Source organism: Oncorhynchus mykiss, chromosome 2 (genome assembly GCF_057628025.1).
Source record: "Oncorhynchus mykiss isolate SJ-2025 chromosome 2, ASM5762802v1, whole genome shotgun sequence".
In the NCBI taxonomy this organism is placed as follows: domain Eukaryota; kingdom Metazoa; phylum Chordata; class Actinopteri; order Salmoniformes; family Salmonidae; genus Oncorhynchus; species Oncorhynchus mykiss.
In genome coordinates this window covers 53505676-53532707 of record NC_143023.1, presented here as the reverse complement: position 1 = coordinate 53532707, position 27032 = coordinate 53505676, and the positions used below count along the sequence as shown (strand labels likewise).

At 41.4% G+C, this 27032-nt stretch overlaps 1 protein-coding gene across 6 annotated transcripts; it reads right to left on the bottom strand.

The window, feature by feature from the left end:
- Positions 1-722: 722 nt before the first annotated feature.
- psma4 (proteasome 20S subunit alpha 4) lies at positions 723-23193 on the bottom strand. 6 transcript variants are annotated; one of them, XM_021564892.3, is made up of 9 exons: positions 22731-23193; positions 16750-16774; positions 16578-16620; positions 13282-13444; positions 13125-13202; positions 9811-9899; positions 9403-9533; positions 5179-5302; positions 723-983 (listed from the first exon to the last, which is right to left on the bottom strand). In XM_021564892.3, exons 2-9 carry the CDS (start codon positions 16750-16752, stop codon positions 829-831), a joined length of 786 nt encoding a protein of 261 aa, XP_021420567.2. In that variant the 5' UTR covers positions 16753-16774; positions 22731-23193; the 3' UTR covers positions 723-828. The 6 variants fall into 6 exon arrangements, with proteins under 6 accessions (XP_021420567.2, XP_021420576.2, XP_090058026.1 ...); XM_021564901.3 differs by lacking the exon at positions 22731-23193 and adding an exon at positions 17355-17618; XM_090201900.1 differs by lacking the exon at positions 22731-23193 and adding an exon at positions 17276-17455.
- Between the last annotated feature and the right edge of the window lie 3839 nt (positions 23194-27032).

Genomic DNA, 27032 nt, shown 5'->3' with positions numbered 1-27032 from the left:
TGGGTTACAAGGTCCTGTACACACTCAGGTTGTAAGGCTGATGTACAGTACAACACATTTTCGATTCGTTTTTTTCCACACAAAATGTTTTATGCAACATGACTTTGACACAGCAGAAACCCAGCTGCCATTCTGGCTCCCATCACTAATCCCTGGCGGTGCAAAAAAGGACAGTCAGTCTCTTCTGACCTTAATCTTCACTTTACACAACAAGCCTTCAGATTGACGCTCTTACCGCATGGATGTCAGTCACGACCTTATGCAGAAGTCCCTTTTCTGCATGTACAGCGATCAGGGTTCGAGGATCAGGTCAGCAGAATTAAAGCAAGGTAGAATCAATAACTAATCCCTTCTAAAAATGACCGACTCATCTTTTACGTTGCATCTGATATCCGCCAATTCCACCAGAAAAGCGCATGGAATATGGATGTTGCGTAAGCACATTTAGGGAACTTCAATATTCTCCACATTACATGATATGAACATTTCCTCAGCACTGATGGCTCAGCATATAGCTTACGGCATAAGTCACATATTCCCTCTCAAACATACTGTGTTCTCAAAAGATGGCTCATATGATTAATATATGACACACTACAAACGTAGTGTGACAAATATTAGACTGTGTAGAGGCTGAGTTTTGTACAGAGTTGTTACACAGAAAACATGCAGTCAGCCCTAGCTTTCTGAATAAACATCATTCAGCAGATGCCAGACATGTATAGTATTTTGCCTTTATTTAAAGAAATACAACAGATAGTCAAAGAACAATTTAGAAAACCTGAACTATTTTAATTTTTTTTACAGAAAAGTAACAATGTGGGCCACTCATTTGTCCTTCTCCTTCTGCTCTTTTTCCTTCTTCTCTTTCTCCGCTTTGGCCTCCTCCGCCTCATGTCTCTTGATCAGCTCATCCACTTCCTTCTGTTTCAGCACCTTGATGCAAGTCTTTCCGTTCTCTCTGGTCAGAGTGGCGATCTCCACTAGATAACACCAAAGCGGAGACACATAGGGTTACAAAAAGGAAGCTACCACCCAGCATGTAAACCAAGAACATAACTTTTGGGGGGAATATTTAGCACTTAAGGAGATTGGAAGGGGGGAAATGAGAAACGCAATACAACAGACACGCATATACAGTATATGCAAATAAAGCCTTGTTCACACAGCAGGCCTTAATGCTCAAATCAGTATTTCAAATCCATTTTGGACTACTGGACTGTCCAAACAGCAAGTTACAAGTGACCAAAATGGGTGTGTGTGTTTTCAGACAGCAGTCATTTGCTGACAAGTCTATGATAGTTGTTATAGTAACAACAGTGTGTGTGTGTGCAGTGTGTAAGCTGATTGATGGTGGTGCTTGTTTCCCATTCCTCAAAAGTTAAGTAGCAAGCTACGGTGACAATGCCTGCCATGGACATTTTCCATTTCCTTTGAATGTTCTAAATCATAGGATAAGAACACTATTAAAGCCTCAAAATGATAACTTTCATAACTAGACCTTTTTGGCTTTCTAGCACAATCACCAATTTGTTTGTAAACAATTACCAATTTGTTTGTAAACAATTAACAAGCTAGTTAGCGACAAATGTTCTTGCCAAACAGAGTAGCTAGCAATAAACGATATAAAAACCACTTGAGGGCAAATAAATCAGATTTGACCGTTCAAACAAGTCACATGTCCAGGATAGGGCTGGGCAATATGGCCAAAATATATCACAGCATTGAAAAATAAATTGACAATATGACGGTATTTATGTTGTCGAATAATAAAAGTTGTGACAGGGTAGGAACCAAAGTGTTGATAAAGTGTTTCATAGGTGACTCTATAATCTTTGGCTACATGGAATCCTTACTCTTAGCTACTTCTGGTAGCTACCATTCATGCCTTGTATATTCCCCAGGGGTACGCGCAATGCCGTCGGGTTACGCCAAATAAAAATGTGATTAATATTTTTTTCCTTCACATTTTCAAACAGTACCTTTATATTTTCCAAAATGGGGCTATACATTTGTGTGAGGTTTTTTGCCCTCGCCTGAGGAACCTCGTTTCACTGCCAAAAATACAATTAAACTATCTAGTGTTTAGTGAAATAACCACACTAAGTCAAATACAGGCAGCCTAGTCAAATAATTAACATCCAATCACATTAACCATTACTTTCTTGTGGGAAACCTTCACTCTTGCGCAGACATTTTGAAATGAAATATGACAATTTGAAAAATAAGCCACAGGAGTTTATTGAGCGAGAACAAAGACTACTTTTGAGTAGTAAGACATGAATAAACGCAACAGATACCATTAATAAGAAGAGCCTAGAAGAGTCTTATATGGTGAGCTACCGACTTAATTCTTCCAGCTGCCGCAGATATGGCTGGGACAATGCTGGGGGAAAAAGGAAAAAAAAAAACTATAGACAATGCCTTCATCAAACAACACTATTTTGAAACAATTACTGCTTCGCATACAAGCCAGTGAATTGTGTGTGTTACAGCTGGATGTCAGACATGGGGGGGGGGGGGGGGGGGACAGGGACGACATCAAATGGACTTGTGGTCAAGATGTGTTGGTATCTGTACTGATGGCGCAAAAGCCATGACAAGGGGACCTAGTGGATTGGTAACACTCATGCAAGCAGTTGCTCCCGACGCCACTTGGGTACACTGCAGCATCCACCGAGAGGCCCTTGCAGCCAAGGGAATGCCTGACAGCTTGAAAGACGTTTTGGACTTTAACTTTGTTAAACCAAGGCCCCTGAAATCTCGTGTATTTTCTGCATTATGCGATATGGGCAGCAACCATGTAATGCTTTTACAACATACAGAAGTGCGCTGGTTATCAAAGGGCAAAGTATTGACACTTAAAAAAAAAAAAAATGTATTGAGTGACGAGCTTAAAGTTCTTACTGACCATAATTATCACTTGTCTGACTGTTTGCACGATGACGAGTTTCTAACACGACTGGCCTATCTGGGTGATGTTTTTTCCCCTCGCCTGAATGATCTGAATTACAGGGCCTCTATATTCAATGTGCGGGACAAAATTGAGGCTAAGAAGTTGGAGATATTTTTTGTCTGCATTAACAAGGACAACACAGGTCTTTCCATCATTGTATGATGTGTGTGCAAATGAACTCAAGATACGGACAATGTCAAATGTGATACAGCGAAGCACGAGTGAGCTGGGTGCGCAATTACACAGGTACTTTCCCGAAACAGATGACACAAACTGGATTTGTTATCCCTTTCATGCCCTGCCTCCAGTCCACTTACTGATATAAGCCTCATCAAAATTGCAACAAGCGGTTCTGTGAAAATTGAATTTAAAATCAGAAGCCACTGCCAGATTTCTGGATAGGGCTGCGCTCAGAGTATCCTGCCTTGGCAAATCGCGCTGTTAAGACATTGATGTCCTTTGCAACCACGTACATATGTGAGAGTGGATTCTCAGCCCTCACAAGCATGAAAACTAAATACAGGCACAGACTGTGAATAGGAATTATTTAAGACCGACTCCAATACAACCCAACACTGCAGAGTTAAGTGCATCCTTTCAAGCACACCCTTCTCAGTAACCTGTGGTGAGTTATTCACAATATTCAATTAACAAATAATGTTTTATATGTAAGATGGCTAAATAAAGAGCATAATTATTGATTATTATCATTTGTGCCCTGGTCCTCCTATAAAGAGCTCTGTCACTTCCCACGAGCTGGGTTGTGACAAAAAAATCTCATTCATATGTTTAAAAAAAATGTATTGTATAGTGTGTGGCAGGCTTACAATGATGGAAAAAAACAACATTTGAGAATGCGCTGACCCTGGTGCTAGAAGGGGCACGCAGCTGGAGGTTGAATGTTTGAAAAGACTATAAAAAGTTTGGGAACCACTGATTTAGAAGATCCTGTTGCACAAACACGCGCATTTAAGTCTACACCATTACTGGTATTATCAGGCTGTATAGCTAATTACTTTTACTCTGACTCAGTACATTTATTAGCTAGCTAGCCAGCTAACTAGCATTAGTGACTAACAAGATTTAGGCCCAACTTGCTAAGAAAAAACAAACTAGCTGTTTGCAGATGTATGAAACAAACTAATAGTGTAATTATATACTGAACAAAAATATAAAGCAACATGTAGTGTTGGTTCCATGTTTCATGAGCTGAAATAAAAGATCCCAGAAATGTTCCATACACACAAAAAGATTTTCTCTCTCAAATTGTGCACACATTTTTTACATCCTTGTTAGTGAGCATTTCTCCTTTGCCAAGATAATCCATCCACCTGACAGTTGTAGCATATCAAGAAGCTGATTAAACAGCATGATAATTACACAAGTGCACCTTGTGCTGGGGACAAAAGGCCACTCAAATGTGCAGTTGTCATAACACAAGGCCACAGATGTCTCAAGTCTTGATGGGAGCGTGCAATTGGCATGCTGACTGCAGTAATGTCAATAGAGAATGTTTAATGTTAATTTCTCTACAATAAGCCGCTTCCAACGTAATTTTAAAGAATTTGGCAGTACGTCCAACTGGCCTCACAACCGCAGACCACGTGTAACCACGCCAGCCCAGGATCTCCACATTCAGCTTCTTTACCTGCGGGATCGTCTGAGGAGGTGGGATGCTGAAGAGAATTTAGTTTTGTAGAGAATGAGTATGTTCAGTATAGAACACTAGTGGATTTATAGTAAGAAGCATTGTTGCATGTGCTGCATTGACCATGCAGACTGAACGCAAGTGTCTCTCTCTCATGTTCGCGGAACAACAAATTGCGCTCCTTGAGTGACAGGGGTCGGGGCTAGGTCTGTGTAGAAAGTGGCATAGAGAGAGATGACTCAAGTAACAAAGTCAACTATAAAAATGGATGTTACACACGGGGGATCACATTTAACAAACCAACATTACAAATGCCGTTAAGTAAAAACCCAGCCCGGTCCGTCCATCAACACCAGTATATAGTAAAATAGGGTATCCTACCCAGCCCTAGGGCAGGAATCAGATTTGCATCTGACTTTAAACAACCTACAAAGGTGGTTTGAAATGTGGCCTGAAATATCTGAGTCACTTCAAACTGCCAACGTCAACATGGCTTATGTTAAAAAGGTCCATTAACACCCAATTTGAGTAATATTCCATTCTGATTGAATGGCAATCTTTCACTAACACACACCTTTCTCAGCAGACAGCTTGCTGACGTCCATAGTCTTGTTGAGCACTTTGACGGCCAGAGCCAGGGCAGAGGACAGAGCCATCTCTCCTTCTTTGAAGTCCTGCTTCAGCATGGACACGGCCGCCTTGGAGAGGACACAAACAAGACACTTAACATCTTTAACACAACACTGAGAAAAAAAAGAAACACACTTTAAAGTTAAATTAAGAAGACACTGGGGGTGCTGGTGAGCCAAAAAGGGTCCCCTAAATGGCCAGAAATTATTGTCCAGACGATCCCACAAACCTGTGAGAAAAATACAATATTACAAAAGAATTAGCGGGGCAAAAAAGTATTTAGTCAGCCACCAATTGTGCAAGTTCTCCCACTTAAAAAGATGAGAGGCCTGTAATTTTCATCATAGGTACACTTCAACTATGACAGACAAAATTAGAAAAAAAATCCAGAAAATCACATTGTAGGATTTTTCATGAATTTATTTGCAAATTATGGTTGAAAATAAGTATTTGGTCAATAACAATACTCAATACTTTGCTATTTACCCTTTGTTGGCAATGACAGAGGTCAAACATTTTCTGTAAGTCTTCACAAGGTTTTCACACACTGTTGCTGGTATTTTGGCCCATTCCTCCACATCTACTTCGCATTGAGTTGATCAGGCTTTTGATTGTGGCCAGTGGAACTCCTCTTCAATGGCTGTGCGAAGTTGGTGGATATTGTCGGGAACTGGAACACGCTGTTGTGCACGTCGATCCAGAGCATCCCAAACATGCTCAATGGGTGACATGTCATGTGAGTACGCAGGCCATGGAAGAACTCGGACATTTTCAGCTTCCAGAAATTGTGTACAGATCCTTGAAACACAGGGTCATGTATTATCATGATGAAACATGAGGTGATGGCAGAGGATGAATGGCATGACAATGGGCCTCAGGATCTCTCTGTGCATTCAAATTGCCATCAATAAAATGTCCATAGCTTATGCCTGCCCATACCTTAACCCCACCGCGGGGCACTCTGTACACAACGTTGACGTCAGCAAATCGCTTGCCATACATGGTTGTGAGGCCGGTTGGACGTACTGCCAAATTCTCGAAAACGACAATGAGGCGGCTTAAGGAATAGAAATAAAAAATGTATTCTCTGGCAACAGCACTGGTTGACATTCCTGCAGTCAGCATGCTAATTGCATGCTCCCTCACACTTGAGATGTTTGTGGTGTTGTGTGACAAAACTACAGATTTTAGAGTGGCGTTTGTCCCCAGCACAAGGTCCAACTGCGGAAAGATCATGCTGTTTAATCAGCTTCTTGATATGCCACACCTGTCAGGTAGATGGATTATCTTGTCAAATGAGATGCTCATTAACAGGGATGTAAACAAAATCTTTAAATAAATAAGATTTTTTTGCACAAGTTCCCCGGGATCTTTTATTTCAACTCATGAAACTTGGGACCAACACTTTACATGTTGCTTTTATATTTTTGTTAAGAGTAGTTAAAATACCAAGATTGATCTCTGCCGAAAGCTCTCGTACGTGCATAATTTACGAGACAGCGCAAAGATGCGGGTGAAGTGTTATGGCGGTTTTTTGGCATTCATCGGTTGAAAGATGTGCTTTTTGATAATGCATTTGGATGACAGAATAAAGTTAGGAATTTCCATGCGAGACAGAAGTCAGGATTTGGGGTTTCAGTGGGATTGGAAACCAGCCTAGGCTCTAGGACAGAAGATAATTCAAAGGCACGAGGGGAAATTGTAACAGGATTCATGTCTGTGACAGAGATGTTGTGAATTGTGCATAGGCCTATCAAATGTGACTGTCTGAAGTGTCAATGACAGGGCAAAGAGGCACACGTTATTTTGTAGGCTTTAGCAGGGGTCTCCAACAGGTCGACCGTGAGCTAACAGCAGCTCGCAGACCACCTATAAGTAGCTCACCAAACAATTCTGAAAGAATATGCAATTTCCCCGTGTTCCACCACAAACTGTCAAACAAATCTCAAGTATCAGACACTGCAAGATCCCAGCTACTATCTAACCAACGCAACATTCTCTCACCCCTGGTTAGCCACTATTAGCTTAAAAAGCCAAATACCTGCTTATTAATTATTTCCAGCAATATTGCCCTTTACTGTGTGGTGCAGGCATTTGTCAATCACACCGTGTGTAGCCAGTAGTGATGGGTCGTTCGCGAATTAACAGCTCTTTTTGGTGAATGTCGGGAGCGAATCACATATGTGAAGAGACTTTCATTTGGCTCCCAGAATTGCAAACAGTTACTACTGCTGATCTGCAGATGAATTATAAAAACATTCTCTGAAGACGGTAATTCCTCAGTGCAGGAACAATAGCAAGGAGAGATGATCCAAATGAACAGCACTTTTAGGTGAATAGAGCCAAATAAATTGGGCTCACAGAAAAGACTGGGAATGCCCATCACTAGCAATTGATGTGATAAGCGCCTTGTGGGTTGACAAATACTTTCCCCCAAAACCTTCTCAATTAAAATGTTACTCAAGAATATTCCGAGACTTGTCCCGAAGCCACCCCTGCGTCGTCTTGGCTGTGTGCTTATGGTCATTGTCCTGTTGGAAGGTGAACCGTCGCCCCAGTCTGAGGTCCTGAGCACAAGGATCAAGTATCTCTGTACTTTGCTCAGTTAATCTTACCCTTGATCCTGACTAGTCTCCCAGTCCCTGCCACAGAAAAACATCCTGACAGCATGATTCTGCCACCACCATGCTACAATGTAGGGATGGTGCCAGATTTCCTCCAGACATGACACTTTGCATTCAGGACAAATAGTTAAATCTGGGTTTCTTCCGAGAATGTCTTTTCTCATGGTCTGAGTCTTTCGGTGCCTTTAGGCAAACTCCTAGCCAGCTGTCTTTAACTGAAGAGTGGGTTCTGTCTGGTCACTGTACCATAAAGGCCTGATTGTTGGGAGTGCTGCAGTAATGGGAGAACCTTCCAGAAGGACAACCATCTCCACAGAGGAACTCTAGAATCTGTCGGTGACTATCAGGTTCTTGGTCACCTTCCTTACCCCCAATTGCTCAGTTTGGCTGGGCAGTCAGCTCTAGGTAGTATTGGTGGTTCTAAACTTCTTCCATTTAAGAATGATGGAGGCCACTGTGTTCTTGGGGACCTTTAATGCTGAAGACATTTTTTGGTACACTTCCCAAGATCTGTGCCTCGATACAATCCTGTCTCAGCGCTCTACGGACAATTCCTTCGACCTCATGGCTTGGTTTTTGTTCTGCAATGCACTGGTCGACTGTGGGCCCTTATATAGACAGGTGTGTGCCTTTCCAAATCCTGTCCAATCAATTGAATTTACCACAGGTGGACTTCAATCAAGTTGAAGAATACATTTTCTGCTCTATTGGTTAGAGCCTGTAAGTAAACATTTCACTGTAAGGTGTTGTTGTAATCAGCACACGTGACAAATAAACTTTTGATTTGAATTAGAAAGTCAAGGGGTATGAATACTTTCTGAAGGCACTGTATAGCACAGGAGGTTAGTAGCACCTTAACTGGGGAGGACGGGCTCGTCGTAATGGCTGGAGCAAAATGAGTGGAATGGTATCAAAAACATGGTTCTATGTGCTTGATGCCATTCCATTTGGCAAAAATGCACACACAATCTGGCTAAGCAAACATGTCCTTGATATTCAGGTTAGTCAAAGACTGAGACATCATATACAACAATCCTGTGTGGTGAAACATTTGAGTTTACTCTTTTAATCTGTCCAATGATGAGCACCTTTCCAACATGCAGAGACCTTCAGAAGCACAGCTGCCGCCCTCTGGTGCCCAAGCTTTGCATAGTTTCATCATTAAATTTATTGCAGGAGAGACGTCACAGCATACGGACAAAGAGGGGGAAATCAGGTGCAGCCATGAGTGAGTGGTCTTTGATGAGTGGTCTTTTGGTGGACTAAGTGAAATCGGGTGCGGTAGTAATGTAGGAACCAGTATTATGGTACTGTTCATGTACTGGTTCTCCATAACCAACCTAAATCTCAAAGTATACTACAGGTCATCTGATAATCTACCACAGAAACAGGCTGCTTTATATAAAGGGGATTTAGGGCTGACAAAAAAAACAAAAATGGGTAATTTGTCCAGTCGACCCGTGGTCCATCTCTGGTGATTGCAATTTGCCACAACAGATGAAGAACGCAGCACGTAAACACATCCAATGTTAAGAGGGACTTACGGCACTATTGTTGCCGATACAGGTGGCCTTCCAGCCTCCGTAGTTGCCGCTGGGGTCACTCTGGTAGAGCTGGAAACCATAGTGTTTGTCCCAACCCATGTACAGCAGAGACACGCCAAAGGGCCTTTTCCCTGTGGTCAAACCGCACAAACAGAAATGTAAAGAATGGTATCTATAATGTCAACTTTGCTTTTTGAACAACCTCAGAGATCGAAAGGCAATCATGAATTCAGAAGACACTGCTTTTTACACTGAAGGTGGCCAGACCAGCCACTTAACTTCACACTTGAAATTACAGTACTGAGGAGCAGTGAGCTAAACATAATGGCCTTCCAATTGACACAGCGCTCTAGTTTCATTGGAGAGTGCTACTGAATAAAGCCTCATCTGGTGTAGACCGCAACTTACCTCCAAACTGTGTGTAGGCCTGTTTGATGTCACACAGAGCTGTAACCAGCTGCTCACAGGGGATAGGCTCCTGGTACTGCAGTAGGTATCTGTGGGAAGGGAGAAGAGGAATTCCATACGTTTCCACAATGTTGCTTCATCACTAGCTTCAATAAACTATTTAGGAGCAACAAAAAGGCACAAAGACTGAAATTTAGGCTACCTTTAGGGCATTTTCACATATGAAACACGCTACTCTGGTTTGGATTGCCGGAGCGTGTGAGATTTCTACAGAAAATTTTTCAGAGTGTGATTAGCAAGACACACATTCTACATGACGTTAGCTAGCTAGCGATCTTATTTAGAACAGGCAAACACACTGAACAAAATTATAAAGTGCAACATGTTAACTGTTGGGTCCATGTTTCATGAGCTGAAATAAAATATCCCAGAAATGTTTCAATCGCATTAAAAAGCTTATTTCTCCAATTTTGAGCACATCCCTATTTGTGAGCATTTTAGCCTTTGTCAAGGTAATCCATCCACCTGATCGGTGTGGCATATCAAGTAGCTGATTAAACATGATCATTCCACAGGTGCCCCTTGTGGTGGCGACAACAAAAGGCTACTCAAATCTGCAGTTGTGTCATACAACATAATGCCACATGTCTCAAATTGAGGGAGTATACAATTGACATGCTGATTGCAGGAATGTCCACCAGAGATGTTGCCAGAGAATTTAATGTACATTTTTCTACCAAAAGCCGCCTCCGTCATTTTAGAGAATTTGGTACCACGTCCAACCGGCCTTACAACATGTAACCTCACCAGCCCAGGACCTCCACCTGTGGATTATCTGTGACCAGCCACCCAGACACTTGATGAAAGTATTGATGGAGTATTTCTGAAAAACTCATTCTGATTGGCAGGGCCTGGCTCCCAAGTGGGTGGGCCTATGCACTCCCAGGGCCACAGATGGCTGCACAATCATGTGAAATCCATAGATAAGGCCTAATATTTTTTATCTCCAATTGACTGATTTCCTTCCATGAAATGTAACTCAATAAAATCATTGAAATTGTTGCATGTTGCATTTATATTTTTGTTCAGTATAGTTACTGCACAATACTAACGTAATTGACAGAGCAAAAAGGAAGACTGTACAGAATAAAAATATTCCAAAACATGCATCCTGTTTGCAACAACGCACTTAAGTAATACTGCAAAAAATGGAAAAGCAATTCAAATTTTTTCCTGAATACAAAGGGCTGTGTTTGGGTCAGATCCAATACATTACCAAATACCACTATCCATATTTTCAACCATAGTGGTGGCTGATTCATGTTATGGGTATGCTTTTAAATCATTAAGGACTGGGGAGTTGGTCAGGATTCAAAATAAATGGACAGGCAAAATCCTAAAAGGAAAACCTGGTTCAGTCTGCTTTCCACCAGACACTGGGCAATTAACTCACCTTTCAGCAGGACAATAACCTAAAATAAAAAAAGGCCAAATCTACACTGAGTTGCTTACCAAGAAGAGAGTGAAAGTTTGAGTGGCCGACTTACAGTTTTGACTTAAATCTGCTTTTAAATCTAGGGCAAGACTAGCAATGGTCAACAACCAATTTGAAGATTTTTGAAAATAATAAAATGTGCAAATATTGTACAATCCAGGTGTGCAAAGCTCTTAGAGACTTGTCTAGAAAGACTCACTGCTGTAGTCACTGCTAAAGGTTATTCTTATTTTGTACTTTTTAAACAATTTTTTCTCCCAAATTCTCATGATAGCCAATTGGTAGTTACAGTCTTGTCCCATCGCTGCAACTCCCGTACGGACTCAGGAGAGGCAAAGGTCAAGAGCCATGCGTCCTCGGAAACACGACCCTGCCAAGCTGCACTGCTTCTTGACACACTGCGCGCTTAACCCGGTTGCCAGTCGCACAAATGTGTCGGAGGAAACACCATACAACTGGCGACCGTGTCAGCGTGCATGCACTTGGCCCACCACAAGGAGTCGCTAGAGCGCGATGGGGCAAGGACATCCCAGCCGGCCGGAACCTCGCCTAACCCAGACGACGCTGGGTCAATTGTGCGCCGCCTCATGGGTCTTCCGGTCACGGCTGGTTGTGACAGCCCGGGATCAAACCCGGGTCTGTAGGGACGCATCAAGCACTGCGATGCAGTGTCTTAGACCGCTGAGCCCATCGGGAGGCCCTACCAAAATGTGATTCTAACATGTATTGCCCCAGGGGTGTGAATACTTATGTAAATTAGATACGTTTGCTCAGGTAGTGTGTGGACACCTGCGCAAACATCTGAAAACAGGAAGGGGCCTTCCCCAAAAGTAGGAAGCACAGAATCGTCTAGAATGTCATTGTATGCTGTAGCGTTAAGATATCCCTTCACTGGAACTAAGGAGCCTAGCCAAAGCCATGAAAAACAGCCCCAGACCATTATTCCTCCTCCACCAAACTTTATATTTGGCATTATGCAGTCGGGCAGGTATTGTTCTCCTGGCATCTGACAAACCCAGATTTGTAAGTTGGAATGCCAGATGGTGAAGCGTGATTTATCACGCAAGAGAACGCATTTCCACTGCTCCAGAGTCCAATGGTGGCAAGCTTTACACCAACTTCAGCTGATGCTAGGCATTGTGCATGGTGATCTTATGCTTGTGTGCGGCTGCTCGGCCACAGAAACCCATTTCATGAAGCTCCTGACGAACAGTTATTGTGCCGACGTTGCTTCCAGAGTCCGTTTGGAACTCTGTAGTGAGTGTTGCAAACGAGGACAGACAAAAATTTTTCGCACTTCGGCACTCGGCGGTGCCGTTCTATGAGCTTGTGTGACCTACCACTTCGCGGCTGAGCCGTTGTTGCTCCGAGAAGTTTCCACTTCACAAGAACAGCACTTACAGTTGACCGGGGCAGCTCTAGCAGGGCAGAAATTTGATGAACTGACTTGTTGGAAAGGTGGCATCCTAGGACGGTGCCATGTTGAAAGTCACCAAGCTCTTCAGTAAGTCCATTGTACTGCCAATGTTTCGTATGGAGATTGCATGGCTGTGGCCGCAATTTTATACACTTGTCAGCAACAGGTGTGGCTGAAATAGCTGAATCCACTCATTTGAATGGATGTACACATGCTTTTGTATATATAGTGCATTCCTGTAAAATGGAACAGTGTCATTGGTCATTGGTAAAGAAAACAATTGTCTTTTCGGTTCTCCAAAATTTTTTCCTAATTTATTATTATGCTTCATCATAGCTATGAAGCGCATCAATCCTATACATATCAGTGCTCTATTCATCTCTTAGGTGGTCCCCTGCTCACCTCTGTGCTATCAGTCTCAGCTCATTGGTCAGTACATTGGCATCGGATGTGATTCCAGCCACGCTACACGCCATATCCCTGCAACACAAGACAAGAGGAAATGTCACACAAGCCAGTAGAAGCAATGGAAGGGCACTTCTGCTTGACAGCAACTTACTCATTCAGCTTGTAGATCTTTTCTGAGAAAAACACCTCGTCCAATAGCTTGTGGATGTTCCTCCTCTCAGCCGCCAGCAGCACACCGTCATTGGCCAAAATCCCCAGACAAGTGCCAGCGTGACCAATGGCCTCCATGGCATATTCTACCTGGTATAGGCGGCCTGCCAATGACAGATGGCAAATGATAAGTGTGGGCAATTCCATGGTAACGGAATGTCAAATTTTAACAAACCATATAACTCCATGCACAATGACTACTTTGAACAATTTACACAGTAAGAAATAATACAAAATTAAAAAAGACTTTCCTGGAATAACTGTGCAGATGCAAAGTTTGGGGGTAAAACCTCCTTCAGTTTTATTTTGACCAAATACTGCATCTCCACAGTTCCTGTAAATGTGTTTTTGTAAAATTGTCAGTGGAAAATGTTAAAAGTAGTCCTTGTGCATAGAGCTCTATGGTTTGTTAAACTGTGAAATCATTGTTTCTGTTTGGTATACATTACTGTGATAAAATCTGAGTCGCTGCGCAACTCCGTTACCATGGAATTGCCTGTGTCTCAGCACAACGAAACAAAAGAAACGTCCCCTTTTCAGGACCCTGTCTTTCAAAGACAATTCGTAAAAATCCAAAATAACTTCACAGATCTTCATTGTGAAGGGTTTAAACACTGTTTCCCATGCTTGTTCAATGAACCATAAACAATAAGTTAAGACACTAACAGCTTACAGACTGTAGGAAATTAAGGTTACAGTTATGAAAACTTAGGACACTAAAGAGTCCTTTCTACTGACTCTGAAAAACACCAAAAGAAAGATGCCCATTGTCCCTGCTCATCTGCGTGAACGTGCCTTAGGCATGCTGCAAGGAGGCATGAGGACTGCAGATGTGGCAAGGGCAATAAATTGCAATGTCTGTACTGTGAGACGACTAAGACAGCGCTACAGGGACACAGGACGGACAGCTGATCGTTACACCTGCCCGAGTTACACCAGGAACGCACAATCCCGCCATCAGTGCTCAGACTGTCCACAATAGGCTGAGAGAGACTGGACTGAGGGCTTGTAGGCCGGTTGTAACATCACCGGCAACAACGTCGCCTATGGGCACAAACCCAACGTTTCTGGACCAGACAGGACTGGCAAAAAGTGCTCTTCAATTACGAGTCGCGGTTTAGTCTCACCAGGGGTGATGGTCGGATTCGCATTTATCGTCGAAGGAATGAGCGCTACACTGAGGCCTGTACTCTGGAGCGGGATTGATTTGGAGGTGGAGGGTCCATCATGGTCTGGGGCAGTGTGTCACAGCATCATCGGACTGAGCTTGTTGTCATTGCAGGCAATCTCAACGCTGTGCGTTACAGGGAAAACATCCTCCACCCTCATGTGGTATCCTTCCTACAGGCTCATCCTAACATGACCCTCCAGCATGACAATACCACCAGTCATACCGCTTGTTCTGTGCAGTATTTCCTGCAAGGAATGTCAGTGTTCTGCCATGGCCAGCAAAGAGCCCGGATCTCAATCCCATTGAGCACGTCTGGGACCTGTTGGATCGGAGGGTGAGTGCTAGGGCCATTTGTCTTGGAACTTGCAGGTGCCTTGGTGGAAGAATGGGGTAACATCTCACAGCAAGAACTGGCAAATCTGGTGAAGTCCATTAGGAAGAGATGCACTGCAGTACTTAATGCAGCTGGTGGCCACACCAGATACGGACTTACTTTTTATTTTGACCTCACCCTTTGTTCAGGGCCACATTATTCCATTTCTGTTAGTCTGTCTGTGGAACTTGTTCAGTTTATGTCTCAGTTGTTAAATCTTGTTATGTTCATACAAATATTTACACATTAAGTTTGCTGAAAATAAGACAGGGCCGTTCTGACGCTCTACGCTAGAGACTAAAATTGCCCACAAGACTAGAACAGTAAGCAAAATGACGTTGAAAATAACTATTTACCAGACACTGAAGTTATGATATGGTGAAAATACATAATTTAAAGACATCTATGTTTGGGCCAAATCAAGGTCTGTACAGACCGGACAAAATCTGAACCAAACATTAGACGTCTATGATTGGTTCGGATTTGGTCCAGACCAAACTGCAAAGTCCGTGGATATGGAAATCAAGGCCGATCCGAACTGCACCAAAAAAATATGTCCGGACCAAGAAAATAGGTCCAAAAGGCGTCAGCGGCGGTCCGCGCTTACTGAGGTATAGCCTACAGTGTCACCTGAAATGTAATTTTAGGAGCGGCTATCTATGTGGTAGGCCCACCGTTTCTAAAACAGGCCGTTGCATTGGCTTTATTAGTCCTCTTTCCTGTCACTAATCGACGTGGCTATTTAAGCTCCGAATATCAGATACCCAACTTTATCAGGAGTTCTCATAAACCGATTTGCAATATGTTAACACAGCAGGAAATGCAGAAGTATTTTCTTTTTCGCTATGATCAGCCCATAAAATATTGAGTTAAAAACTTGAAATCACTGATCATGACAACTGCTGTCCATGAAACTCATGGAGTAGCCTGATTGTCCGTTCCATATTCTACATTTTACTTTGGCCTGTCCTGTTTTTAGGATATGTTGTTCAACAGGTCAGCACATTTATTTATTTTTTTGATTGGGCGCCATTTAGGTTAGGCTATTTGATCAGAGAAACCTGCATGATGTAAAAGGTTTATGTCTCATTACATTGTCATACATTTATCTCCAGCCTGTAGGCTACAGAGAAGACCACATACTCTTTACCATATGCTATATTTGCTACATGATTTATGTTCGATCATTTTTGTTGACAGAATGTTGGTGGAGGTGACTCGCTCCAACAGCAGCCTTGAGAGGAGTGCTTTGAATGGACAATATAAATCATTTGCGTCCTTGCCTTTGACAAAGTGGGCACTGCCTATCACAGGGTGGCATCAACACTCACCTAAAAAGCCCATATGACACAGGCTGACAAATTGTTTTTGTTTTTGGGTAGAATTGTGAGATTTTGTGTTGTTGGAGGTTCGTCTGGATCAGTTCAGCTCAGAAAATAACGCCCTTGTCAATCTGCCAACTGGCGGCAGCCTAGTCCTGCCTAATGGCTGGCCCAAGATGAAGAAATAACTGATCTGACATGATTAGATTTGTAAAACTTCGCAGTAGGATATAAGTTTTCACCTATCCAATTGTATTTGATCCATCTTATTTCAAGGAGCAAGTGAAGGATGCATTCAAAAGTATTCCAACATGAATGTCCATCAGTTGTCAATAACTTTACTGCCTATAAATTGAGAGGCTCAATCTTACCTTCAGGCGAGAAGATGGTTGTTCTTGAATCATATCGACGAGACTGTAAAAGGTCAACAATATCACACTACATAGGGCAGACTACAAACTGTCATAAATTGCTGTTGCGCTTCCATCAGTTTCTTTGGCTTCCATTACAAAAACTTAGATCTCAGGTTGCTTTGATACTCACCATCTTAGTAGTTTCCTTTAAAATGCTGTGGAGATTAAACAAATAATGTTTAGATAACAAATTCATCAACTCCACTATGTGATAAGCAAGTTGCTAAAGGCTTAGTCAACTCATTCTGCCAGATTGATATTTATCCATGCCGGTATTCTAGTTTTTCAGCGCTTGCTTGTCATAGCTATGGCTAACGTTAGCTAGTTTGCCTGCGCTAGTACGGAGGCCAGCAGAGTGAAACTGAAAGTGCAGTAGTACCTGAGGATTTTGAAATAATTCGCTATAAGGACAACATATGTACACACCAATATGGATTGATTCATTGCAAGTTAACGTTAACTTCTGTTTATGCCATAGTTACAACTTTTGTAATAGCGCAAGCTCTATCAATTAGTATGCTTGCTAGCTAAGTGCTAGCTCTCGAGCTACCATGAAGCAGCAACTTTTAGCTCACTAGCTCCCCACTCCATCCACTATTACAGATGTTAAAGGAAATGGCTAGCTAGCTAAATTACAGGAATTACAATATCATTACTGTGCAAAGCAATACGCGTGTTCTCATTTTTTTTAAAGGGATAACTAAAAGCTGAAATATACAACGCAAATTGTCATACACCTTCTCTTGAGTTGTAACCTAACGTAGCCGGCGTGAAAAAAATACTGTCAAAGATATTTCCTTGTTGTACTTTTTTTCCCCTTCGACTTCTTCTTCGGGATTAGGTTGGAGGACCACATCCAATTTAAGGTGCATACACCGCCACCTACTGTACTGGAGTAAGAAGCCTTTCGCCCATTATCTCAACAATCTTAAAGACCGGCCACTATGACTTTAGACAGATCCCGCCCGCCCATCTAGCATCACTACTCTGGATGGTTCTGACTTAGAATATGTGGACAACTACAAATACCTAGGTGTCTGGTTAGACTGTAAACTCTCCTTCCACTCACATTAAGCACCTCCAATCCAAAATTAAAGCATCCTTCACTCATGCTGCCAAACGTATCCTCGTAAAACTGACTATCCTACCGATCCTTGACCTCCAACACAATAGTCAGCAAACTGGATCTAGTCTATCACAGTGCCATCCGTTTTGTCACCAAAGTCCCATATACCACCCACCACTGCGACCTGTATGCTTTCGTTGGCTGGCCCTCGCTTCATATTCATCGCCAAACCCAGTGGCTCCAGGTCATCTATAAGTCTTTGCTAGGTAAAGTCCCGCCTTATCTCAGCTCACTGGTCACCATAGCAGCACCCACCCATATCACGTGCTCTAGCAGGTATATTTCACTTGTCATCCCCAAAGCCAACTCCTCCTTTGGCCGCCTTTCCTTCCAGTTCCCTGCTGCCAATGATTGGAACAAATTGCAAAAAGTATATATATATATATTTAAATCACTGAAGCTGGAGACTTATATATCCCTCACTAACTTTAAGCATCAGCTGTCAGAGCAGCTTACTGATCATTACAGCCCATCTGTAAATAGCCCACCCAACATCCCCATATTGTTTTATTTTACTGCTTCTTTGCACCCCAGTATCTCTACTTACACATTCATCTTGCACATCCTACCATTCCAGTGTTTAATTGCTTTATTGTAATTACTTTGCCACCATGGCCTATTTATTGCCTTACCTCTCTTATCTTACTTGATTTGCACACACTGTATATAGACTTTTCTATTGTTTATTGACTGTACGTTTGTTTATTCCATGTGTAACTGTGTTGTTTGTGTCGCAATGTTTTGCTTTATCTTGTCCAGGTCACAGTTGTAAATGAGAACTTGTTCTCAACTGGTCTAACTGGTTAAATAAAGGTGAAATAAAAAAATAACAAATAAAACTGCCTCGGCTATGCCACCTAGTGTTGTGGAGGACTTGGCAAGTGTTTTGCACTCCAGTGCCCAGTTTTTCAAAAATGATCTATCTGGATTTCTAGATTTCACCTATTGGATAGGATTAAATGCATAGAAATACAAATAATTGAGTTTAATGGGGACTCTCGTTCTATTTCTATGCATTTAATCCCATCCAATATCCAAAATCCGGATAGATAGCTTTAGAAAAGAAAATAGAAATAGATTACATTTTCAAGATCAATGCTTTGAACATAGCTCTCAAACTCAGGGGCATTCTGCCTTCTACCTACAGTTTTCAGCCATTAGCCAATTGTCATACTTGAGTAAAAGTAAAGATACCTTCATAGAAGAGTACTCAAGTAAAAGTCATCCAATAAAATACTACTTGAGTAAGTCTAAAAATATATATATATATATAAGTGTCAAAATATACTTAAGTGTCAAAAGTATAAATCATTTAACATTCTTTATATTGAGCAAACTAGATTACATAATTATTATTGTTTTTACAGATAGCCAGGGGCATGCTACAACACTAAGGCATCATTTACAAACGAACCAATTGTGTTTCCTGAGTCTGCCAGATAAGATGCAGTAGGGATGACCAGGGATGTTCTCTTAGTGTGTGAATTGGACCATTTTCCTGTCCTGCTAAGCATTCAAAATGTAGGAGTACTTTTGGTTGTCAGGGAAAATGTATGGAGTAAAAAAGTACATACTTTTCTTTAGGAATATAGTGAAGTAAAAGTTGTCAAAAATATAAATAGTAAAGTACAGTACAGATACCCCCAAAACACTACTTAAGTAGTACTTCAAGTATTTTTACTTAAGTACTTTACACCACTGCCTACGTTCACGATTGACTCATGTGAACTAAAATCCCAATGCTGTGTTTTAATGTTTAGAAACATCAATAATCATCACTTGCGACACAGCTTTGAAACATATGGCCATTATCTTTCATCAGCGAGAAAGAATCCTTCAAATATAAAATATACACTTACAGCTATGGTGCCTCAATCTGAGGAAACAACATTTCCGCTACACTTCCTGAGTTATGCTTATGTAACCCTTGTTATTTTGGTCCTTTGAGAGGTACAGTTCGTATCCTCCGCCCCCTCTATGACCTCTGATTAGTAATGCACCTACGTCCTAGGTTATGCAAGTTAGCATTCTAGCTAACAACTGCTGCATCCAAAATAGTTATTTTGCAAAGATAACAACCAAATATAATCTTAGCAAGTGTTCAAGCAAGAATCAAAACATCAGTGAAAGCGTATGAGAACCCCAAAAAGTTATTTTATTTAGAAGTAATAAAAACTTAAACATAGGCTATGTTGAATGGGCGCAGATGGCAATGGATTTCTTACTGCAGTTCGTGACGTCAGTAGTGCAATGGCCATAATAGGTGCCGGAGGAGATGGCTGCCGTTTTACGGGCTCTTAACCAATTGTGCTATTGTGTGTGTTTTTTCACATTATTTGTAACTTATTTTGTACATAATGTTTCTCCCACTGTCTCTTATGATCGAAAATAGCTTCTGGATATCAGGACAGCGATTACTCATCTCGAACTGGACAAATATGTTTTAATTTAACGAGTCGGACGCAAAGGATTTACTTCCTACACCCGACAAGGCCAACTTCCCTGTCATTCGCAGGAGAAAGAGACAGAGTTTTCAGGGACGTCGGTCGGGGTGCCTTGTAAGGATCTGACGGCGAGTGTGTAATCTACCTTTACCATCGGTCCTATTAGCCAACGTACAATCATTGGATAACAAAATAGACGAGCTATGATCATGAATATCCTACCAACGGGACATTAAAATTGGTAATATCTTATGTTTCACTGAGTTGTGCTGGCTAGACCATGCATTTTGATTTTGTCCATCCACACCAGATGCGATCAGGACCCATAGGTTGAAATATCCAAATAAACTCTGAACCAACTATATTAATTTGGGGACAGGTCAAAACACATGAAACATTTATGAATATTTACCTATCTAGCTGGCTATTGCTAGCTTCTTTGTCCTGGGACATAAACATTGGGTTGTTATTTAACCTGAAATGCACAAGGTCCTTTTTTTCTGGATCTTTGTAGAATTTTTACCAATTTTGAGTCACACAAAATCATGTGTTGGCTACTCCAACAATTAATCCACAAATAAAAGGTGAAACCTAGTTAGTTTCTAGTAATCTCTCCTCCTTTAGTCTTCTTCTATGGCCTTTATATGTCGGTTGGCAAACAATTTTGACTGGAGTGTGGACCTCAGTCATCTTTCAAATCACCCACATGGGTATATGCTCCTAAAAACCTAAGAAGAAATCAGAGAGGCTGGACTTGCAGCATGTCAAGCGTCAAAAATAGAACCAAATTCTATTTTAGCACCTGGCTACGCAGACGCTCATTGACGTGCAAGCTTTGGATTAAATTATTGAATAACATGCATGTGTACATTTATTTTGCAACGCTCACACACGCAGACGGTGTAGTCAGCATGATATACAATGTAGGCCTATCACTTGTGCATCAGTGCGCTCTGAAGAGTTAAGAATGATATGCAGTCTTACATTGCACCCAAACAGGACAGATCTGAGATTTGTTTTGCTACTTAGTCCTCTTAAATTGTAATTCCAAATTGCACATCAATAATATTTATGGTTATATGACCAAAGACTTGTATAACTAACCCAAGATAGACCAGATCCTGTTGTGTCGTTTCCAATGGGAGTAAATTCATCTTAGTGGGCAGAACAAGCAAGATGTGCAGAGCCAAGCACCAGCTAGTGAGATTCTATTGGTGTGTTCAAGCATTTATTCGCCTACTCTTTGAAGTGCATGTGTGCTCAATTTGTCATTGCTCTACACAACACAGTCCACTCTGTTTGTAACAGATTCTAGTTATGGAAACAGAAAACTGTATGGAGATCAAATGTTTTATCTATGAGAAAAAAACTCAATTTTCTCCCACTGCCAACCATGGGGACTTCCTCTCATCACCAGATTTGGTAGTGAGTGGAAACTCCAACTGGATGCTTCACGTGTATGGGCCCTACATCCAGTGAAATATCCGTCTCGTTGTTCTATCTGCGATATGACAGTCTGCTCTTCCATTCCTCAACCTTCACACCAGGGCTGCCAAAAATATAAGGTCGCTAATAAGACTTTTGCAAAAAATAATGGACCTGTGAAAAAATATATAAAATAACTACCCACTACCATGAGATGTATATATTTGATGTAATAATTGAATGATGACCATATCCCTTCCCGAAAATACATTTAAATAGTGTTTTAATGCAAGTGTTTATACCCTGCTCCATGTATTCAACCTATTCCATTTAAAATTTGGCTCCTAGTGCAGCTTTACTTCCGGGCTATTATGATGCATCTGGCAGTTCCTTCTCAGTATCCCCTTCATTTTAGAACGTTTTAAAAAACACAGAAGCCAAACGCGGAAACTATGGATACAACTTATTTTGTGTTCACGCATTATTATAATTCAAATGAGCGACACTAGAAATCCATGCATAAGCATGTTTCTGTTAGCCCATACATCATGACAAAATACACCGTATGACTGCCCTGCTAATGTGTTTGCCCCTTGTAGGCTAAACTGCCAAGAAAATAAAAAACGTAACTGATCCAAATGGTTGCCCAGTCAGGCAGGCTAGATGCAGTTATTTTGAAATGAAATTAATATGCATTCTAAACGACAGGCTTTTGAGCGGTTATTCAAATTACATAGGCTATTCACTGCAGTTTACAGCCCATACTAGAGTTTTGTACTCGAAAACAATAATACAATTCTTCATTGCATTGTGTTGTTGTAGCCTAGGTATAATACAATTATTGTCCCTAAAAAACTGAAACAATAAGGTAGATTTTCAAGCTGCATACCCGGGGACTGGGAGGGAGCGCTCATAGTGTAAGCGATCTATGATTGTATCATCTAATTTAAAAATATATATATTTCATTGTGTAAATTGACTGGATATATTCACTGCAGTATTAAGCCTAACATTGAGTTTATGAATTGTGGGCTAATATGCATACGCTTCTAATTTAGGATATCGGCTACATCTCAAGCCTGTCTATCTTCATTGCTCTGTTGCACAATTACTCACCTGGCCTCTCAGCTGCCACGGCTATTCCTTATACATCTTGTTGAGTCCATCCCAGGAAAAGCCAGACTACAAAAGCTTGTTGGATACTTATTTCGACGTATTTTCTGTAGCCTACCGGAGGACAGATGCACGCTTTCTCTTGATTTCTGAATAAAATGAGCTACAGCATTAAGGCCTTCACACCGACAGTGTTCTTGCGTTTTGGTACATCAGAAGTACATTCATTTCCAATGGAATGCTGCGTTTGCCTTGCAGTGCGTTCCGTGTGATGTACACAGGAGGTTGGTGGCACCTTAATTGGGGAGGATGGGCTCGTAGTAATGGCTGGAGCGGAATAGGTGGAGTGGTATCAAATACTTCAAACACATGCCATTCCATTTACTCCATTACGACCATTATTATGAGCTGTCCTCCCCTCAGCAGTCTCCACTGGTGGTACATATGTTGGATTTATCAAACTTATGCATGAAATTGTATCCGTAGACGCCTTGACAGAAAAGGTGAATGTTTAACTTTTGTTGCACACACATCCAGATGATGTTGCGTAACATTTTGCACAATGAAACTGTATGTGTGATCGAGGTGTAACAAGCTGGGAGATGGAAAGGAAAAGCTGATATTTTCCTACAGTGGGCCTATCTTAACACCGGGCTACATCCTGACAAAATAGGCCTATACCATATGAGTGGCCTGCTAACGTAGCTTTCTGGACCTTCTAAACTGTTGAGAATAGACCCAAACTGATCCAAATGGTTGCATAATCAGGCTGTTGGCCTATGTAGTGAATTCAGCATGAAACAAAACAGGAAATGTGAGTGGATATTCAAATTAGCCTACATCACTGCAGTTTACACCCTATAGACAAATGTGTATTCACTTGATATCAATAATACATTCCTCATTGCACTGTGTTGTTGTAGCCCAGGTATAATACTTTTATTGTCTAAAAACGTAGTCCTAGGCCTATCTGGTAGTCTCGTCACTTTACCCCTACCTAATACCTATGTGTTCATATCTACCTCAATTTCCTTGAACCCCTGCACAAGGAGTCGGTACTGGTACCCCATGTATATAGCCCAGCTATCATTGCTCATTGTGTATTTATTCTTCATGTTACTTATTTTTTTCTATTATAATTTTTTATTTCTTACTGTATGCAGCATTGTTGAGAAGGGCTCTAAAGTAAGCATTTCACTGTTAGTCTACACCTGTTGTTTATAAAGCATGTGACAATAAAAATGTGATTTGATTTCACTCACAGTGGAGCTTTGTGTGCCCGTGCACCACTGAGCAAATCCTGGAAAAACACACTACAGATCTGCTATTTCATAATCTGGTTACCTATTTTTCTTGCACTTTGACAGGTAAATATTTTGCCTATGGCCCTAATATTTAGCTAATGAATGGCCTAATATCTAGGTAATATTTATACTGAACAAAAATATAAATGCAACAATTTCAACGATTTTACTGAGTTACAGTTCATATAAGGAAATCAGTCAAATAAATGCAGGCCCTGATCTATGGATGTCACATGATTGGGCAGGGGCGGAGCGAAAGGTGGACCTGGGAGGGCACAGGCCTACCCACTTGGGAGCAGTGGTATAAACTCCTTATGGAAAAAAACTTTAAAGTACGACTTAAGTATTTTTGGGGGGTATGTGTACTTTAGTATTTAGATTTTTTACTATTTTTACTTAAAAGCAATGGTAGCATTGCTTTAAAATATTTACTTTTATGAAAATAATGTACTTTTTACTCCATACATTTTCCCTGACAACGAAAAGCACTCATTACATTTTGAATGCTTAGCATGACAGAAAATTCACGCACTTATCAGTAGAACACCTGATCATCCGTACTGCCTCTGATCTGGTGTACTCAAAAAACACAAATGCTTAGTTTGTAAATTATGTCTGAGTGTTGGAGTGTGCCCCTGGCTATCTGTCTGGTTTGCTTAATATAAGGGATTTTAAATTATTAAAACTTTTACTTTTGATACTAAAGTATGTTTTTGGCGTTACATTTACTTTTTATACTTTTTACATGTATATTTAAAACCAAATATTTTTAGACTTTTTTACTCTATGACTTTCACTTGAGTCATTTTTTAATAAGGTATATTTATGTTAACTCAAGTATGACAATTGGGATTTTTCCATCACTGCTTGGGAGCCAGGCCCACCCGCTGGGGACCAAACCCAGCCTTGGACTCTTTAAAAGCAATGCTACCAAATACTAATTGAGTTTATGTAAACTTCTGACCAACTGGGAATGTGATGAAAGAAATAAAAGCGGAAATAAAAATGAAAAATGTGAAATGTCAGAATAATAGTAGAATGATTTATTTCAGTTTTTATTTCTTTCATCACATTCCCAGTGGGTCAGAAGTTTACATACGCTCAATTAGTATTTGGTAGCATTACCTTTAAATTGTTTAACTTGGGTCACACGTTTCCGGTAGTCTTCCACAAGCTTCCCACAATAAGATGGGTGAATTTTGACCCATTGCTCATGACAGAGCTGGTGTAATTGAGTCAGGTTTGTAGGCCTCCTTGCTCGCACATGCTTTTTCAGTTCTGCCGACAAATTTAAATAGGATTGAAGTCAGGGCTTTGTGAAGGCAACTTCAAAACCTTGACTTTGTTGTCCTTATTAAGCCATTTTGCCACAACTTTGGAAGTATGCTTGGGATCATTGTCCATTTGGAAGACCCATTTGCGACCAAGCTTTAAATTCCTGACTGATGTCTTGAGATGTTGCTTCAATATATCCACATAATTTTCCTGCCTCATGTTCCCATCCATTTTGTGAAGTGCACCAGTCCCTCCTGCAGCAAAGCACCCCCACAACATGATGCTGCCACCCCCGTGCTTCACGGTTTGGATGGTGGTCTTCAGCTTGCAAGCCTCACCCTTTTTCCTCCAAACATAACGATGGTCACTATGGCCAAACAGTTATATTTTGTTTCATCAGACCAGAGGCTTTTTTATGGTGGTTTTGGAGCAGTGGCTTCTGCCTTGCTGAGCGGCCTTTCAGGTTACGTCGATATAGGACTCGTTTTATTGTGGATATAGATACCTTTGTACCTGTTTCCTCCAGCATCTTCGCAAGGTCCTTTGCTGTTGTTCTGGGATTGATTTTCACTTTTTGCACCAAAGTACATTCATCTCTAGGAGACAGAACACGTCTCCTTCTTGAGCGGTATGATGCCTGAATGGTCCCATGGTGTTTATACTTGCGTACTACTGTTTGTACAGATGAACGTGGTACCTTCGGGCGTTTGGAAATTGCTGGATGAACCAGACCTTTGTGGAGGTCTACAAAATAAATTCTGAGGTCTTGGCCGATTTATTTTGATTTTCCCATGATGTCAAGCAAAGAGGCACTGAGTTTGAAGGTAGGCCTTGAAATACATCCACAGGTACACCTCCAATTGACTCAAAGTATGGCAATTAGCCTATCAGAAGCTTCTAAAGCCATGACATAATTTTCTGAAATGTTCCAAGCCGTTTAAAGGCAGTTAACTTGGTGTTTGTAAACTTCTGACCCACTGAAATTGTGATAGTGAATTTTAAGTGAAATAATCTGTCTGTAAACCATTGTTGGAAAAATCACTTTTGTCATGCACCAAGTAGATGTCCTAACCGACTTACCAAAACTATAGTTTGTGAACAAGAAATGTGTGGAGTGGTTGAAAAACTAGTTTTAATGATTCCAACGTAAGTGTATGTAAACTTCCGACTTCAACTGTAATATATATATATATATATATATATATATGTTCCTGGACATTTCTGTGTGGAATGGCCCAAGCCCTCACCCTCCGATCCAATAGGACCAAGACGTGCTCAATGGGATTGAGATCCGGGCTCTTCACTGGCCATGGCAGAACACTGACATTCCTGTTTTGCAGGAAATCATGCACAGAACGACCAGTATGGCTGGTGGCATTGTCATGCTGGAGGGTCATGTCAGGATGAGCCTGCAGGAAGGGTACCACATGAGGAAGGAGGATGTCTGTCTTCCCTGTAACGCACAGCATTGAGATAGCTTGTTGTCATTACAGGCACAGTCCAATGATGCTGTGACACACCGCCCCCGACCATGACAGACCCTCCACCTCAATCCCGCTCCAGAGTACACGCCTTGGCGTAACGCTCATTCCTTCGATGATAAACGCAAAGCCAACCTTCATCCCTGGTGAGACAAAACCGTGACTCGTCAGTGAAGAGCACTTTTTGCCAGTCCTGCCTGGTCCAGCGACGGTGGGTTTGTGCCCATAGGCAACGTTGTTGCTTG